This window comes from Macaca fascicularis, chromosome 8 (genome assembly GCF_037993035.2).
Source record: "Macaca fascicularis isolate 582-1 chromosome 8, T2T-MFA8v1.1".
NCBI lineage: Eukaryota > Metazoa > Chordata > Mammalia > Primates > Cercopithecidae > Macaca > Macaca fascicularis.
This window is the reverse complement of record NC_088382.1, coordinates 113,588,966-113,607,718: the sequence shown is the minus strand read 5'-3', so window position 1 is coordinate 113,607,718 and position 18,753 is coordinate 113,588,966. Positions and strand designations below refer to the sequence as shown.

Below are 18,753 nucleotides of genomic sequence, written 5' to 3'. Positions count from 1 at the left end.
CTGATGAATGTAAAAGACTTTAAAATATTTGTCTCATGAAAGTATTTATATATAATAATTGGTTATGACAAAAATAATGAAACATCTTGGTTTCACTATAATTAACATTATAATCACTTATACAGATTCACTAACTTAACTGGTTTGATTAAACAAAAAACCAAAATGGCAAGAGAAAGATAATTTTGTTTTTTTCTTACCAGAGAAAAGGTTGTGTTTATTTATTTTTAACAATGTGGCAGTCATAAGAAATAATGTAAGCGTTGTAACAGAAAAACATTGTTTTAGAAACTAAGATAAAGGAATATGTGAAAACATTTTATGGTAACCCCTTCCTGAAAGCAGTGATTATATTACTAATAAGGTCTAATAGTATTTAATCATATTTACCTGTCTCTATCTGGAGAATAATGGTCATCCATGACACGATGTCTATCCATTCGGCTAATTGTATTATAATGTCCAGTAGTAGTGCGTGTCCCTCGATGCCCCTGTTCCACATTCCGACTAAAACAACAAGATCTATTAAGTATCTTAGTAAACCATTTGAAACACTAAGAAATGAGGTTTATTTTAAAGCACAATAGAAAAAGACAAAGTCACTATAAGGTGAAGTCCAAATTTTGTTTTCACTAATTGCATCTCGGTTAAAGGTATAAGTTTCAGTGGAAGGTTGACAGTTAAATAAGATTACTGCTATAACAGATGCAGCATAAGGAGCTCAAATTAAACTAATAACAGTGGGGATATGATAAGGACTATCAAAGTTATTAAAGGATGACTACCAGGTCTCTAGTACTGATATTCAATAATATGCTCAAGAGGATGAGTAGATTTGTATGGAGAAAATATGTTCAGTGTTAGACACATTTGTATACATGACCTATAGGACTGCAGATAGGGATGCCTCATAGGTGGTTGGACATGAGTTCAGAGCTTAGGGGAACAAGTCAAAATTTGCACACTTTGTGCCATCTCCCTTGATACCACTCTAGTCCAAACTACCATAATTGTGAATATGCCATAAAAATAGCTACCTAGGCTGGGTGTGGTGGCTCATGTCTGTAATTCCAGCATTTTGGGAGGCTGAGGTGGGCAGATCACCTGAGGTCGGGAGTTCAAAACCAGTCTGACCAACATGGAGAAATCCCGTCTCTACTAAAAAATAAAAAATGAGCAAGGCGTAGTGGTGCATGCCTGTAATCCCAGCTACTCGGGTGGCTGAGGCAGAAGAATCACTTGAACTCGGGAGGCAGAGGTTGCGGTGAGTGGAGATCCCACCATTGCACTTTAGCCTGGGCAACAAGAGCAAATCTCTGTCTCAAAAAAAAGGGGGAAAAAAAGCTACCTAAGTAATCTCTTGCTTCTACTCTTACCTCATCCCTGATGACATGCAACAGCCCTTTAAAACACAATTAAGACATGGCATGTCATGTTGTAGGATGAAAGACAGGAGTCCAGTTTTTAATTTATTCCACTGGTGAGCTAATTTTCCTATCCTGTCGGACCCACCCTTTCCATATTAAATGTAGTGCCACTTTATCATCATATGTCAAGTTCACATATAAATATCACTGTAAATGCATATATATTATTCTTTTACTATCGATTCCCTTCGATATGTCTATTTTGCTGCTGTTATTCAAGTTCCATCCTAGTTTTAATTATTCTTGCCTGCTGGCAAATTTTTCTCTTCTTTTTTCAAAATGGATTTATTGGTATTTTATTTGCACATAAAATTTTGATTGTTATGGCATTAGATTTATAAACTAATTTATGGAAAATTGGTATCTTTATTATAGGAAGTAATTCTACCCATGCATAGGGCGTATCTCTCATTGATTGCTTACCCAAAGTTTTACATCTTACTTAAAAAGATCCTGTGAATTCTTAGTACATGAATTGTTAGATACTTCAGGTTACTTTTGAGAATAGCACTTACATTTTATTATATTTTCCAACTAGTAATTGCTCATTTTATAAGTTGATCTATAGACAGCTATTTGGCAGAACTCCTATATTAGTTTTAATATTTTGATTATATTGGGTTTCCTGTGTAGATAATCCTATCATTAACAAATAATGATGATTTTTCACCTCTTCTCTTCCAATCCTGAAATCTCTTATTTCCTTTTCTTAGCACTTTTCAGGACCTGAAGCACTATTTCAAACAGTGATAATATTAATGAACATCCATCTCTTATTTCTGCTATTAATGTAAATTCCTCTAAAGTTTTTCCATTATAATGCTTGCTTTATTAAGCCTTTATGAAGTGTAGGTGGTTTTCTTCTAGTTTACTATCTTATGTGAATAGAAGTTGAACAATAAAATTCTTTTTCTGCCTCTAGTAAGATTTATTTCCCCATTAGTCCATTAATAAGATGAATTACCGTAACAATTTTTCTGGTGTCTCACTGCCATGATTTAAACTCATGGTTAGATTTACTTAAAGTAAGATTTTTTTACATATGTTTGTAACTAAAATGGGCTTCTTAAGCTGGGCACAGAGGCACATAGTCCCAGCATCTGAGCCTAGAGGACTGCTTGAGCCCAGGAGTTCAAGTCTAGCCTGGGCAACATAGTGAGACTCTGTCCTTGAAAAAAAAAATGAAAATGGAATACATATATATTTTATTATACTTTAAGAATTAGAACTAAGGTTATGTTAGTTCCAGAAAAAGAATTAGGCAACTTCCCTTCTTTATCTGTTTCTAGAGCCAGTTGTATAGAACAGATATTAGTTCTCAAATACTTGGTTAAAATTTACCCATAATAACTTTTTAGTCTGGAATTCTCTTTACGGATGGATGGGGGGAAGACAGTAGTTTGTCTTTGGGTACTGTTTCAACCTATTTGCTGGTTGTTATTTTTTATTATTATTTAATTGGTTTTTTTTTTGAGGCTGAGTTTCACTCTTCTTCCCCAGGTTGGAGTACAATGGCAGAATCTCAGCTCTCTGCAACCTCCACCTCCCGGGTGCAAGCAATTCTCCTGTATCGGCCTCCCAGGTAGCTGGGATTACAGGCACCTGTCACCACGCCTGGCTAATTGCTTTGTATTTTTAGTAGAGATGGGGTTTCACCATGTTGGCCAGGCTGGTCATGAACATTCATTGTTATTTTATTTAACTTTCATTTCTTCTTGTGTCAATTTTAATATATCTATTTCAGAAATTTAACCATTTTGCCTAGATTAACAAATTTAATAACATAATTTCATAATGATTATTATTTTTAAAGTCTTTTTCTTATCTGTAGTTGTTTCTCTTTTTCAAAGTTTTATTTATTTATACCGCTCATTTTTCATGTACAGTCCTTTTATTGTATTGATGTTACCAATCTTTTCAAATAACTGACTTTTGGGTTAACATTCTTATCTTCACTTCTTTTTCTTACTCTCTGTGCCTCATTTTGTCTCAGTTTCACTGATTTTTCCCTAATCTTTATTAATTCCCTCCTTCATATTTCTTCAGGACTTTCTCCATTGTTCTGTACTGTTTCCTAAATTCAGTGTTTATTTAGTTCTCTATTTTCATTAAAATTTTTTTGTCAAGTAAACATTGCACATATTTATGGTATACATGATGTTTTGATATGATAAGTAAACACTGCACATATTTATGGTATACATGATGTTTTCATATGACAAGTAAACATTACACATATTTATGGTATACATGATGTTTTCATATGACAAGTAAACATTGCACATATTTATGGTATACATGATGTTTTTATATAACAAGTAAACATTGCACATATTTACGGTATACATGATGTTTTGATATGACAAACATTGCACATATTTATGGTATACATGATGTTTTGATATGACAAGTAAACACTGCACATATTTATGGTATACATGATGTTTTGATATGCGTATACATTGCAGAATGGCTAAATCAAACTATTTAACATTTGCACTACCTCAAATATTTATTCTTTTGTGTGAGAACACTTTACTCTCTCAGAAATTTTCAAATATATATTAACTATAGTTGTCATTATATACAGTAGATCTCTTAAACTTATTCCTCTTGTCTAAGTGAAATTTTGAGTCTTTTGACCTATATCTCCCCAATCCTCTCACCCCACCAGGCTCTTTTCTCTGTTTCAGAGACTGCAACTTTTTAGATTCTACATATAAATTAGATCATCTGGTATTTGTTTTCTATACCTGGCTTATTTCACTTAACATAATGGCCTCTAGGTTCAACTATGTTGTCAGAAATGACAGAATTTTCTTCTTTTTAAAAGTTGAATAGTATTTCATTGTGTATATTAACATTTTTATTACCTGTATATCTGTTGATGACAGTTTCATTCTGTATCAATTCTGTTGTGGATAATGTTGCAATGATCATGGGAGTGCAGATATCTTTTTTAATATTAATTTTTTAACTGTGAGTACATAATAGGTGTATGTATTTATGGAGTACAGGAGATATATTGATAAGGGCACAAAATACCTAATAATTCCAACATAGAAAATGGGAAATCCATCCCTTCAAGCATTTATATTTTGTGTTACACAGAATCCAATTATACTCTTCTTTTTTTCTTTTTTCTTTTCTTTTTTTTTTTTTGAGACAGGGTCTTGCTTTGTTGCCCAGGCTGGAGTGCAGTGGTGCAATCCTGGCTCACTGCAACCTCCACCTCCCAGATTCAAGCGATTTTCCTGCCTCAGCCTTCCAAGTAGGTGGGACTATAGGCGTGCACCACCACGCTCGGCTAATTTTTGTATTTTTAGTAGAGATGGGGTTTCACCATATTGGCCAGGCTGGTCTCGAACTCCTGACCTCATGAACCATCTGCCTTGGCCTTCCAAAGTGCTGGGATTACAGGTGTAAGCCACCGTGCCTGGCCCCAATTATACTCTTTTAGTTATTTTTAAATGTACAATTGAATTATTTTGACTATAGTTGCCTTGTTGTGCTATCGAATACTAGGTTCTATTTATTATTTCCATTCTTTGTACCCATTAACCATCGCCACATCCCCTTCACCCCCGCTACCCATCCTAGCCTCTGGTAATCATCCCACTAGTCTCTATCTCCATATGTTAAATTGTTTTGATTTTTATATCCCACAAATAAGTGACAACATGCAATGTTTGTGTTTCTGTGCCTGGCTTATTTCACTTGACATAACGACCTCCAGTTCCATCCATGTTGTTACAAATGACAGGATCTCATTTCTTTCTGGCTGAATAGTACTCCATCAAGTACAAATACATTTTATGTATCCATTAATCTGCTGATGGACATGTAGGTAGCTCCCAGATCTTGGCTATTGTGAACAGTACTTCAACAAACATAACAGTGCAAATATCTCTTTGATATACTGATTTCCCTTCTTTTGGGTATATACCAAGGAGTGGGATAGTGGATCATATAGTAGCTCTATTTTTAGTTTTTTGAGGAACCTCCAAACCGTTCTCCATAGTGGTTGTACTAATTTACATTCCAACCAATAGTGTACAAGGGTTCCCTTTTCTTCACATACTCGCCAGCATTTGTTATTGTTTTAGGATATAAGCCATTTTGACTGGGGTGAGATAACATGTCATTGTAGTTTTGATCTGCATTTCTCTGATGATCAGTGATGTTGAGAATCTTCTGATATGCCTGGTTGCTATTTGTATGTCTTCTTTTGAGAAATCTCTATTAAAATCTTTTACCCACTTTTTAACTGGCTTATTGGAATTTTTTTCCTATAGAGTTGTTTGAGTTCCTAATACTTTCTGGCTATGAATCCCTTTTCAGATGGATAGCTTCTTTGCAAATATTTCCTCCCATTCTGTAGGTTGTGTCTTCATTTTGTTATTTCCTTTGCTGTACAGAAGCTTTTTAACTTGATACGATCCCTTTTGTCTACTTTTTTTTTTTTTGAGACAGTGTCTCACTCGTCGCCCAGGCTGGAATGCAGTGGCATGATCTCTGCTCACTGCAAGCTCTGCCTCCCAGGTTCATGCCATTCTCCTGCCTCAGCCTCCCAAGTAGCTGGGACTACAGGCGCCCGCCACCACGCCCGGCTAATTTCTTTTTTTTTTAAGTAGAGACGGGGTTTCACCATGTCAGCCATGATGGTCTCGATCTCCTGACCTCGTGATCCGCCTGCCTCGGCCTCCCAAAATGCTACGATTACAGGCGTGAGCCACTGTACCCTTTTGTCTACTTTTGCTTTGTTTGCCTGTGTGTGGGGTATTACTCTAGAAATTGTTGCCAAGATGAATGTCCCAGAGAGTTTCTTGAATGTTTTCTTGTAGTAGTTTCATAGTTTGAGGTATTAGATTTAGGTCTTTAATCCATTTTAATTTGATTTTTGTATATGGCAAGAGATAGGGGTCAAGTTTCATTATTATTCATATAGATATCCAGTTTTCCCAGCATCATTTATTGAAGAGACTTTCTTTCTCTAATGTATGCTCTTGGCACGTTTGTCAAAAATGAGTTCACTGTAGGTGTATGGATTTGCTTCTGGGTTCTCTATTGTGTTCCACTGGTCTGTATGTCTGTTTTTATGGCAGTATCATGCTTTTTCAGTTACTATAGCTCTGTAGCATAATTTGAAGAAAGGTAATGTGATTCCTTCAGTTTTGTTCTTTTTGCTCAGAATAGTTTTGGCTATTCTGGGTCTTCTGCGGCTCCACATGAATTTTAGAATTATTTCTCCAATTTCTGTGAAGAATGCCATTGGTATTCTGATAAGGATTGCACTGAATCTGTAGATTGCTTTGGGTAGTATAGAAAGTTTAACATCATTGATTATACTAATCCATGAATGTGGAATATCTTTCTATTTTTGTGTGTGTCATCTTCAATTTCCTGCACCAATGTTTTAGTTTTCATTGTAGAGATCTTTCATTTCTTTTGTTAAGTCAATTTCTAGGTATTTAATTTTATTTGTGATTGTTATAAATGGAATTACTTTCTTGATTTCTTTTTCAGATTGTTCACTGCTGCCATATAGAAATGCTACTGATTTATGTTGATCTTGTATCCTGAAACTTTACTGAATTTATCAGTTCAAATAGTTTTTGGTGGAGTCTTTAGGTTTTTCCCAATATAAGATCATGTCATCCGCAAGCAAGAATAACCTGACTTCTAACTTTCCAATTTAGATGCCCTTTATTTATTTCTCTTGTCTGATTGCACTAGCTAGGACTTCCAGTATTATGTTGAATAAGAGTGGTATTCATTCATATTCACGGCATCCTTGTTGTGTTCCAGATCTTAGAGGAAAGGCTTTCAGTTTGTCCGCATTCAGTATGATACTAGCTGTGAGTCTGTTGTATATGGCTTTTATCATGTTGAGGTATGTTCTTTGTATCCTCAGTTTTTTGAGGGTTTTTATCTTGAAGGGATATTGAATTTTATCAAAAGTTTTTTCAGCATCAATTAAAATAATCATATGGTTTTAATACTTCATTCTGATGATATATCACATTAATTGGCTTGTATATGTTGAATCATCCTTGCATCCCAGGGATAAATTTTACTTGGTCATGATGAACGACCTTTTTAATGTATTGTTGAATTTGGTTTCCTAGTTTTTTGTTTTGTTTTGTTTTGTTTTTCCAGGATTTCTGCATCAATATTCATTAGAGATATTGGCCTATAGTTTTTTTTTTTTTTAATGCATCTTGTCTGCTTTTGGTATCAAAGTAATAATGGCCTTGTAGAATGAGTTTGGAAGTATTTCCTCCTTCTTTATTTTTTGAAATAGTTTGAGTAGATTTGGTATTGGTTCTTCTTTAAATGTTTGTTAGAATTTAGCACTGAAGCCATTGGGTTCAGGTTTTTCTTTACTGGGAGACTGTTCATTATGGCTTTGATCTTGTTATTTGTTATTGATCTGTTTAGCTACTGGATTTCTTCGTGGCTCAATCTAGTAAGTGTCTAGGAGTTTATGCATTTCCTCTATATTTTCCAATTTATTGGCATATAGTTGCTCACAGCAGCCACTAATTATCCTTTGAATTTCTGTGGTATCAGTTGTAATGTGTTCTCTTCATCTCTGATTTTGTTTATTTGGGTCTTCTCTCTTTTTTCCTCTGTTAGTCTGGCTAAAGGTTATCAATTTTGTTTATCTTTTAAAAAAAAACCTGTTTCATTGATCTTTTGTATTGTTTTCTATCCATCTTAAAGTCAATAACTCTTAGATTTGCTCTTTTGAGTCTATTTTCTAGATCTTGTAGGTGTGCTTCACTGTTTTTTATTTGTTTTTCTTTTGTTTGCTCTTTGCATTTTCAAATGGCCTCTTGAAGGTCACTAATTCTTTCCTCTGCTTGATCTATTCTGCTCTTAAGTGACATTGATGCATTCTTCAGTATTTCAATTGCATTTTTCAACACCAGAATATCTTTTGATTATTTTTAAATATTTCAATCTCTTTGTTAAATTTACCATAGAATTCAGAATTCCTTCTCTGTGTTATATAGAATTTCATTGAGTTTCCTCAAAACAGCAATTTTGAATTTTCTATCTGAAAGGTCATATCTGTTTCTCAAGTATTGGTCCCTGGTGCCTTATTTAGTTTCTTTGGTGAAGTCATATTTTCCCGGATGATCCTGATGCTTATAGATGGTCTTTGGTGTCTTGGCATTGAAGAGTTAGGTATCTATTGCAGTCTTGGCTTGTTATGCCCATCCTTCTTGGGAAGGTTTTCCAGGCATTCAAAGGGACTTGGGCCGCAAACCCAATAATGCTGTTTTTTGCAGACTCATAGAGGTACCACTTTGGTGGTCTTTGATAAGATCCAGAATAATTCTCTGGATCACCGGAGACTCTTATTCTTTTCCCTTATTTTCTCCCAGACAAATGGAGTCTCTTTCTCTCTCTCTGCTGAGCTGCCTGGAAGTGGGGTTGTGGTGATGCAAACACCTCTGTGGTTACCACCACTGGTTCTGCACAGGGTCAGACCTGAAGCCAGAACAGCATTGGGGCTTGCCCAAGGCCCACTGTAACCACTACTTAGCTACTATTGCCTATGTTTACTCAAGGTCCTAGGGCTCTACAATCACCACATGGCAAAGCCATCCAGGTTTGGGTCCTTCTCTTCAAGGTGGTAAGTTCCCCTAGGCCCTGAGCAGATCCACAGGTGCTATCTGGGAGCTATGGATTGGAGTCAAACACCTTAGAAATTTGCCTGATGTTCTATTCTACTGTGGATAAGCTGGCTCTCAAACCACAACAAAAAGTCCTTTCTGCTCTTCCCTCCCCTTTCCACAGGCAGAAGAGCCTCTCCCTGTGGGATCTACCACCACTGGCCCACAAGGGAGTTCTGTCAGGCCACTGCAATGTTCACTGAAAGCCCAAGGTTTCTTCTGTCAGTTTGTGGTGAATGCTGCCAGGCCTGTGACTCACCTCTCAGGGAAATAGGCTCCCCTCTGGCCCAGGGCAGGTACAGAAATGCTAAGCTTATACTAACTTTGTACTCAGGGACTCCATGAGCCTGTTGCTCTAACCCACTGTGGCTGAGCTGACATCTAAGGTGCAAGACAAAGTCATGTTAGTTTTCCCTCTGTTTTTCTCAAACAGAAGCAGTCTTTCATCATAGCCACCACAGGTGGGAATGTGCTGAGTCACCTGTGAAGCCTGCACATCTCAGAGCCCAATGCCCACAGCATAGTTTCTGGGTATCACTGCTGGTTATTCAGTGCCCAGGGGGCCTTTATTCAGCAGGTGATTAATCCTGCAGGACTGGGTCCTTCCCTTCAAGGCAGCAACTTCCTTTTGGCCTGTGTTTGTCTAGAAATATGCCAGAGCTAGGGCCTGGAATGGGGGCTTCATGACTCTGCCTAGTTCCCTCTCCTACTGTGGCTGAGCTGGTATCCAAGATGCAAGACAAAGCCCTCTTTACTCTTTCCTCTCCTCCCCTTAAACAGAAGGAAGGAGACACTTTAATTGCTGTGAGTTGCACTGCCTGGGGTTGGAGGAGGAGTGGTACAAGCACTCCTTTAGCCATGCCATCTGGTATCTCCTTAGGTCATGTGCCACCCTAGTCCTCTGGCTCTGAGCCCAGCCCAGCACTAGGTGCTGCCCAGGAGTTGTAGTCTTTGTGTCCTTTCCAGTTTACCTAGGTCTCCAGAGCACTTTGTCCCACTGTGGCATGGCTTGCTAAGAAACTTAAGTTCTGACTGATGGAATGGGTGATTCCTCTCCGGCTAAATCTGGTCCAAATGCTTCCTCCATATCCAGGCACTGGCCGAGCCCAGCACAGCTTTGCTCTCTGCTATGACATAGCAACACTGAGTTCAATGTAAAGTTCCCCAGTCACTGCGCTCTTCCTCTCCCAAATGCACAGACTCTCCATGTTGAACAACTGTTGGTGGGGGATAGGAGAAGGATGGCATTGGTGATTCAAGACTGTCTCTCCAACCCTCCTCAATGTCACTTCCAATCATATGAAGTTAAAACCAGGTACTGTGTGTGCTCACCTGATTTCTGGGTCTTGTGATAGTGCTTTTCAGTGTACAGATAGCTGGTAAAATTTGGTAGTCCTGTGAAGATATGAATGATGTAGGTATTCCACCATCTTGCTTTGTCCCCTCACAGGTATCTTTTTGACATACTGATTTCATATCCTTTGATACTTGGTAGTGGAACTACTGAATCATATGATAGTTCCATTTTAATTTTTGGCGGGTACCTCCATACTGTTTTCATTAAATAATGACTGTATTAGTTTACATTGCAATCAATAGTGTACCAGGGTTCCCTTTTCTCCACGTCCTTGCCATCTCATATTATTTTTTGCCTTTTGATAAGAGCCATTCTAACAGTTGTGAGGTAATATCCTATTTCATCATTTTGAAGCATTCCTATTTTTTGATAAATATCCTTTAAGATAAAAATTTCCTAAATACTGCTTGTGTCCCACAAATGCTTGCATCATTTTCATTTGTCATTCAATCCTAATATTTCCTAATATCTCAATTATTTCACTTATAATCAAAAGTTATTTCACAGTATTTTAGCTAAGTTCTAGGAATTTAAAAACTATCTTTGCAAAATTGCTTTATAAGTTTATTGAATAATATTCAGAGAAAATGATTTATCTGGGATTTATTGAGGTTTACTTTTTAACGAGTTTCTGTTACCAGTTATTTTTGTAAAGTTATGTTGTGTTAAAAATAATTTATATTCTTTGCTTTAATGGTATGTAATTTTATATTGAGATACACAAAAAGATACATATACAAAATATAGCATAGTTGAGTCACATAATAAATTTGACATTATTCAAACCTTCTAAGTCATTGCTAATTTTTTTGGGGGGGGCCTGATTATTGATTTCCGTTAGGGATATGTTAAAACTTCCAACTAAAATTGTTTATTTCTTTCTTTCTATAACCCTGCCAGTTGTTGCTTCTTATCTTTAGAAGCTCTTTATATGTTAAGGAACAAATTTGTCCATGATCATTATACCCAGGTATTTTTATTAGTTTTTATAATGCCTCAGGGCAAATTTGAAAAAGTACTGCTTCTTTACAGAAATGGCCTTATGAGCATACAATTGAGCAAAATTCTAGCTACAGTTTGGCCCTTTCTTGGCTTTTGGTCCAGTCTTTGTGCAAAGTACAGACTGTCTAATTCAAAGTGGTAGTAATGGTTATATATTTTGAATTCAGTAATTTTTCCTAGAACATATATTTCTTTGTCCTTTATGACACTTTTGATATTGCATTCATTTTTTTCTTCTGATTGAAATTGGGATCTTATTTTCATTTTAGTTGATATATAGTTATTATATTTTTTCATGCCTTTGTTTTCATATTCTCTGTGTTCTTTTGGAATGATAAGGTTACTTGTATTTTAAAAATGTTACTTCTCTCTATAATTTATCAATGATGCCTTTTTTTAAGCTAACATTTTTGCCCTAGATTGTCTAGTTACACACTTCTGTTTCATAATGGAATAAACACTTTGTTTGAACTCCTGTTATGATGGGTTTTCTATCATATGAAACATAATCTGATCTAAAACAGTAGATATTTAAAAAGATAGATATTCCTATCTTCTATTGGACTGTTCAACTGTTCTTTACCTGATAAAATAAAGTGTGATATAATATGAAACACATTTGGTCTTTGTCTTGAGTTCCTAAAACCATTAGAATTTCTTAAGTGATAGAGTGTCTTTTGTTACTGATTCCCTCTGATAACTTCTGAGTTTATGCTAATGATTACTAAGGGTGGGTCCCCTGGATATCCTCTTGATGGGACCAGTCTACAGAGAGACCAAGTGATTACAGGGCTGGAACTTTCAGCCCCACCTACTGACCTACAGAAAGAGGGTTGAGGGCTGGAGATTAAACTCTATAGAAACTTTTGAACAAGATTTGATGAGCTTCCATGTTGCCCAAATCTCATCCTACGCATTTCTTCATCTGCATTTTAACAAATGTCTTTTATAATAAACTGGTAAACATAATTAAAGTGTTTAACTGAGTTCTGTGAGCTGTCCAAGCAAATTATCAAATTAAGGAGAGGGGCTATGGAAACTCCAATTTACAACTGGATAGGTCACAATCTGGGACTTGCAATTGGCATTTGAAGTAGGGGACAGTCTTGTGGGACTGAGCCTTTAACCCTTTAACATGTGAAATCTGATACAATTTCCAGATTATAGTGTCAGAATTGAACTGAATTATAGGATACTTAGGTGCTATCTGCTGGCAAGTTGCTTGGTGTGGGAAAAAATCCCCACAAATCTGGTCACAAATGTGTTCTGTGTTGAGTAGAGTGTACAAAGAACAAAAACATTGTTGTTTTTCCTCGTACACAGGCATTCTTTTATTTTCCTAGAGGAGGGTAGGGTTCAGTTTATTAAAGTTACAAATTTAAAACTAGTTCTCAAACTTTAAATTTCAGATTACACATGTTATTATATTGATAAGTGTACCACAGTTAAGTACTTTTAAAAAATGTTTAATAATTTTGGTCCCATTTATAAACTTTGTTAATTCAACATCTTCAAACATTTTAAACCATGTTTGTCAACTTAATATATCAGATATTCTTTTTAATTTCTGCAATTGTCTAAGTTACATAAATCTTATTTTAGTGGCTTATATCCTTCAAACATAATAAATCTAAAGCTCTCTTAGACATTCCAATATTCTGTGTAAAATTAAGACTGAATTAAAATTCTTAGTCAAATACTCAATTATTTATTTAAAATAGGATGTATAAGTGTGTCATTCTAACTGGTCAAAATTTCTTAAACATTCCAAGTATGTACAATGTAAATTATGCACATATGTCTTGTTAGCTTCACCTATTATTTCCATGATTCTTATTCCATTAAGCTTGTCTGTACTTAACCGGGTTAATCAGAGATTTCTAGTAAGCTTAAGACTGCTAGCTGCAGATTTTCTGAGCCATTCGTCCCACTGCACATGCTTTTAAAAATTACTATTCTCACCTGTAAACCCAGCACTTTGGGAGGCCAAAGCAGGCAGATCACCAGGTCAGGAGATCAAGACCATCCTGGCCAACATGGTGAAACCCCATCTCTATTAAAATACAAAAAATTAGCCGGGCATGGTGGTGTGGGCCTGTAATCCCAGCTACTCGGGAGGCTGAGGAAGGGGACTCGCTTGAACTCAGGAGGCAGAGGCTGCAGTGAGCCAAGGTCGCAACACTGCACTCCAGCCTGGCGACAGAGCAAGACTGTCTCAAAAAAAAAAAAAAAAAAAAAAAAAAGAAAGAAAAAAATTATTATTCTGATATTTGTTACTAATTTTAAACATCAGTCAAATTTTCATTTTTTCCTATATATTAAATTACCAATTATCTATATCATTCATGAGTATAATTAGTTGGTTCTACCTAGATATACTCATATCAATATGTGATTGAAAACTGGTTCTTCTGAGTTATTTTGAACTCTTAAAATAAAATAACATATAGGTAGTCTAAAATTACAAAATAAGTCATATTTCATTTTACTCTCGTTATGCAGGTTATTGTATAGCAAGCATCTTGTTTTTCCTTGAATAGCATTTTGTTTTTCCTTAAATAAATAAAACCATCTTGTTTTTCCTTAAATTCTTTTTCCACAAGAATCTCTTATCTTTAGAGATTATTAATGATATGTGATAAATAGGTCTATAATGCCATTGTGATGGTTCATATTAGGTGTCAACTTGAACGGAATGCAAGATGCCTAGGCTGGTAAAGTATCGTTTCTAGGTGTGTCTGTAAGGATGTTGCCAGAGGAGACTGACATTTGAATATGTGGACTGGGAGAGGGAGACCCACCCAATCCACCATCCAGTCAGCTGCCAATGCAGCTAGAACAAAGCAGGTGAAGAAGGTGGGATAACCTTGCTTGCTAAGTTTTCTGGCTTCTTTCTTTTTCCTGTGCTGGTTAACTCCTTTCACTCCTCCTGCCCTTGGATACTCAACTCCAGGTTCTTTGGCCTTTGGACTCTGGAGCTTGCACCGGTGGCTTGCTGGTGGCTCTCAGGCCTTTGACCACAGACTGAAGGCTGCACTGTCGGCTTCCCTGGTTTTAAGGCTTTCAAAATGGACTCACACTCAGACTGAGCCACTACTGGCTTCTCCCTTCCCCAGCTTGCAGAAGTCCTATGGTGGGACTTTGTCTTATAATCACATGAGCCAATTCTCCCTAATAACTCCCTTTCATATATACATATATCCTATTAGTTTTGTCCCTCTGAGTAATACAGCCACCCTACAAATAAAATGAGTAGTCTATCTTACCTTTGTGGAGGAGGGACACTGGGTGACCATGATCTAGTCCTTCCTATAACATCTACTCGATGAGGAGACCCTGATGGTGAACAATGGTTTGATGACATTACTTGTTCTGGCACTGACAATGTTGAGCTTTGAAGATCTCGACCATCATGTCGATAATCTAAAGGTATAAAATTAATAAATATTATAGTTATATATATACACTAAGTCCTTTGTGTCTTTTGTACTTTACTCAAAAACAAAATGTTGGTGAAGTTGAAAGACTTCTAATATATTAAATATAAAGTATAAAGAATAAACCATAATATTATGACAAAACATTTTATGAATACATAAATTAAAAAGGAATGACAGATATCCAAATATTTAGATAGTTACTATATCTAAGGCATTGTGCTGGGTAAAGCTTTTATATAAACTTAGAGTAAAATTTTATATACAGTTAACTATCTCCAATAAAAGATTCAAATTTATTCTAAAAATATTTTCATCTCTTCAATGACCTAGAAAAGCTTCAAATAATTCTTAACAATTATTATTTAAAATTATTAAGCTCATAAAAAACTCCTAAACATTAAGATCATTTCTTTAAGTGATAAAAGTTTTAGAAAACACCCTGAATACCATTTGTAGTACATGTGTAAATGGTTTTTGCTTTTTTTTTTTTTTAATGAGATGGAGGTCTCACTATGTTGCTTAGGCTAGCCTCAAATGACCCTTCCACCTCAGCCTCCCAAGTAGCTGGAACTACAGGCCCATGCCACTGCACCTGGCTACCATTTTTCTTACAGTATATGACAGGGCTGATATACAGTAGAAGTCTGAGAATAAAAATACGACAAATCAGAGGAAAGTAACAGCCCAATGATCTGACACATTTACACAAAGAATATTAGAAGAGATACTATCTAAAAGAGTATTAGAAAGCAATTGGTATGTGGACAGATGGAAGGAAAGTAGAAGGACTTCTAAGTTGGTAGAAAAACAACAGTTCAATGTGGGGCAGCAGTATGGAAATGAGCAGGAAAGTAAGTTTGACTCAAGTTGTAGATATCTAAAACATCATGAGGTTGGTAATGGAAAGAGCCTGAACATTTCTGAGCAGGAAGTAATATTATCACCACCACCACCATTACCTTCATCATACTCTTTGTGGCTATTATTAATTGACGTTTTACTATGTGCTAGGAACTCTGCTATGCACTTTAAAAAAGTGTTCTGTTACAACATTTGTTTCAGAAATAACTCAGAAACAACTGTTCATATGTGGTATTTCCTATCCTGATAATGTTTTACACTATTATCTCACATTAGATTCCCTAGAAACAAAGATTCACATGCACATAGATAAGTGAAGTAGTGTCCTCAGGAAAAAGGAGAAGAGCAGAATAGGGTAAGAAAAAAGGGAAGAAACTAAGCAATGATGTATTCTCAGTCTGATCCAATTGTATGCTCTGAAACATGAACAATTGCCCAGGGTTGGTCTGACTTTGAGGTAAGAGGCCTGTATTTTTGTACTCCTGTGCTAGCCGCTTACTGGCTAAAGACTGCCAGTGGAGAGTCGGCAAGGTGTTTAACCTTATGGATGAGGTGGTTTCCATTTGACCAGGCAATTCTCCAGAGAGAGGGACAGCTATGAGTTGTTAACAATCAACACTCTCTGTAACTGGATGAGTAAATGAGCTGGTAAAGGGGATATGGGTGGAACATCAACAGTGTCCACTACAACTTCCAAATAATTGCAGCTGAATGTAAAGTACACTAACACAGCGGGATGCAGCAAACCAGAAAAATACAGAACTGCACACAATGCCCATTCATCCCAAGAATCTCATGTTCCTCCTCTTGGCTCTTTGGTCACAAACTCTGTCTTAGATATATGTACTGAGTGAGTCTTTACTGGTGTTTGTGGATCGTCCCCTTGAGTTCATAACTTTGCAGACTTATCCTTCTTTCCATCTAGATATACTCCTTCCATCTAGATACTTTCATTTTATTTTAGACTCCTATTATATAGTAAATATTTTTATTGCTTAAAATTTAACATGACTTTTTAATTGTGTTATTTTAATTTTTACTCTTCAGTTTTCAAAGCTGCATGAGTTTTGAATGGTCTTTCTTAACCTTTTTTTTCCAGAGCTCTGCTGTTTTTAGTCCATGATTTTGCACAGCACAGGGTTTTCCCAGGAACACATATACTATATAATAGAAAACAACTCTGCCAAGAAGATATTACCTCCATTTTCATTTGAGAAAACAGAGGTAAAAAAAATCTAAATTAAGTGTCAAATACCAGGGTTGAGACTTAAAAGAAGATATTTCTGACTCCAGTGCTCTCACTGTCTCCCAATACTACATTCTGCTCTGATGATGGAAGTAATACTTTAGGAAGATGAAGCTGATATCAGTATACAATTCATACTGAAGGTTAGAGAAATTGCAACAAGATTAATTGTTCTTATAAAACTTAGAACAGTATTGTCCAATAGAACTCTAAAATGATGGAATGCTCTTCTATCAGTGCTGTCCAATTTGGTAGCCACTAGACTACACATGACTATTGAGCATTTGAAATCTGGATGGTATAATGAGAATCTAAAATTTAAACATGTTTCTTTTAAATTCATTTAAATAACCACATACAGCTAGTGGCTATATATACACTACATATTTAGTAAAATAGAACAGGAAAAAGGAAAATCAAAATGCCAGAAGAGGAGGGCATTTTGTAATTTTATATAGGGTGGTTAGACTAGATAACACAAATTGAGAAGGTGACATTTCAGAAAGAATTGAATGAGATGTTTTTCCAAGCTGATAAACACAGAGAGAAGGGTTCCAAGACAAGTGAAAAGGCCCCAAGGTAGCAGTGCATCTCACATGTTCACAGAACAGCAAAGAGGATAGGGTGCTTGGAGTGGAGCAAGTGATGAAGAGCAGATATTGGAGACATTCGGAGGGAAGGGGGAAGATTATGTAGAGGCTTGTACATTATTGCAAACATTTTGGCATTTAATCTGAGTGATTTTAACCCATTAGCGGGTTTTAAGCAGAAATTGTGCATGTTTTAAGTTTTGCTTAAGGCTAGACAAGGTAGTAAATCATACATGCAATAACAGCAGCTTGAACTAGGATAATAATGGAGATTATGGAAGTGGATGTATTTTGAAGGCATAGCAATAAAGACAATTTTGTGAAAGATTTGAGAGACATGAGAGAAAGAGAAGAGACAAGAACAAATCTAAAATTCTGACTCAAGGAGAAGAATGAAGTTACCAAATGACATGGTTTGGTGGAAAGGATCAAAAGTTTAGTTTTGGACATGTTAAGCTGGAGATATCTACTACATTTCCAAGTGAAGATGTCAGGTGGGCAGTAAACTATAAAAATTTAAAGAAAAAATAAGTAGAATTGACTGGAGATGTACATTTGGGAGTTTTAGCATATAGATAACTATTTAAAGGCATGGACTTTAAACAGACTTGAGATCACTATAAGAAGGAGTAAGATAGAGAAAAGATCCAAGAATAGAGTTCAGGCCAGGCCAATATGAATCAATTACATTTTGTGACTAGATAAAAAAGCAAAAAAAGAGCAACAATTAAGAAAGAAAGAAAGAATTACATACTAAAAGGCAAAAAACACAATTTGGGTAAAAAGAGCAAGTGTCAGAATCAGATACAGCAGGAATGCTGGATTTATAAGACTGAGAATTTAAAACCACTATGATTAATATATGAAGGGCTCTAATAAACAAAGTCGACAGCTTGTAGGAACAGATGAGCAATGCAAGCAGAAAGATAGAAATTCTAAGATCTAAAAAGAAATGCCAGAGATAAAAGAAATACCTGTAATAGAAACGAAGAATGCCTTTGATGGGCTTATTAGTAGACTGAACACAGCTGAGAAAAGAATCGCTGAACTTGAGGATATGTCAATAAAAACTTCAAAAACTGAAAAGCAAAGAGAATAAGGACTGAAAAATAACAGAAAAGAATATTCAAGAATTGTGGAACAAC

General features: G+C 35.9%; 1 protein-coding gene across 49 annotated transcripts in view; it reads right to left on the bottom strand.

The window, feature by feature from the left end:
* Positions 1–18,753, bottom strand: part of RIMS2 (regulating synaptic membrane exocytosis 2) — a 753,111-nt gene that overhangs the window by 266,947 nt on the left and 467,411 nt on the right. For 48 of the 49 annotated variants that reach the window (XM_073999244.1, XM_073999245.1, XM_073999258.1 and 45 more), the window contains 2 exons: positions 14,738–14,894; positions 391–507 (listed from right to left, as the gene is read on the bottom strand). In XM_073999244.1, the coding sequence (XP_073855345.1) occupies positions 391–507; positions 14,738–14,894 (274 nt within the window). Of the gene's footprint in view, positions 1–390; positions 508–14,737; positions 14,895–18,753 lie in introns of those variants that run through there. The other variant, XM_073999272.1, reaches the window with a different exon arrangement.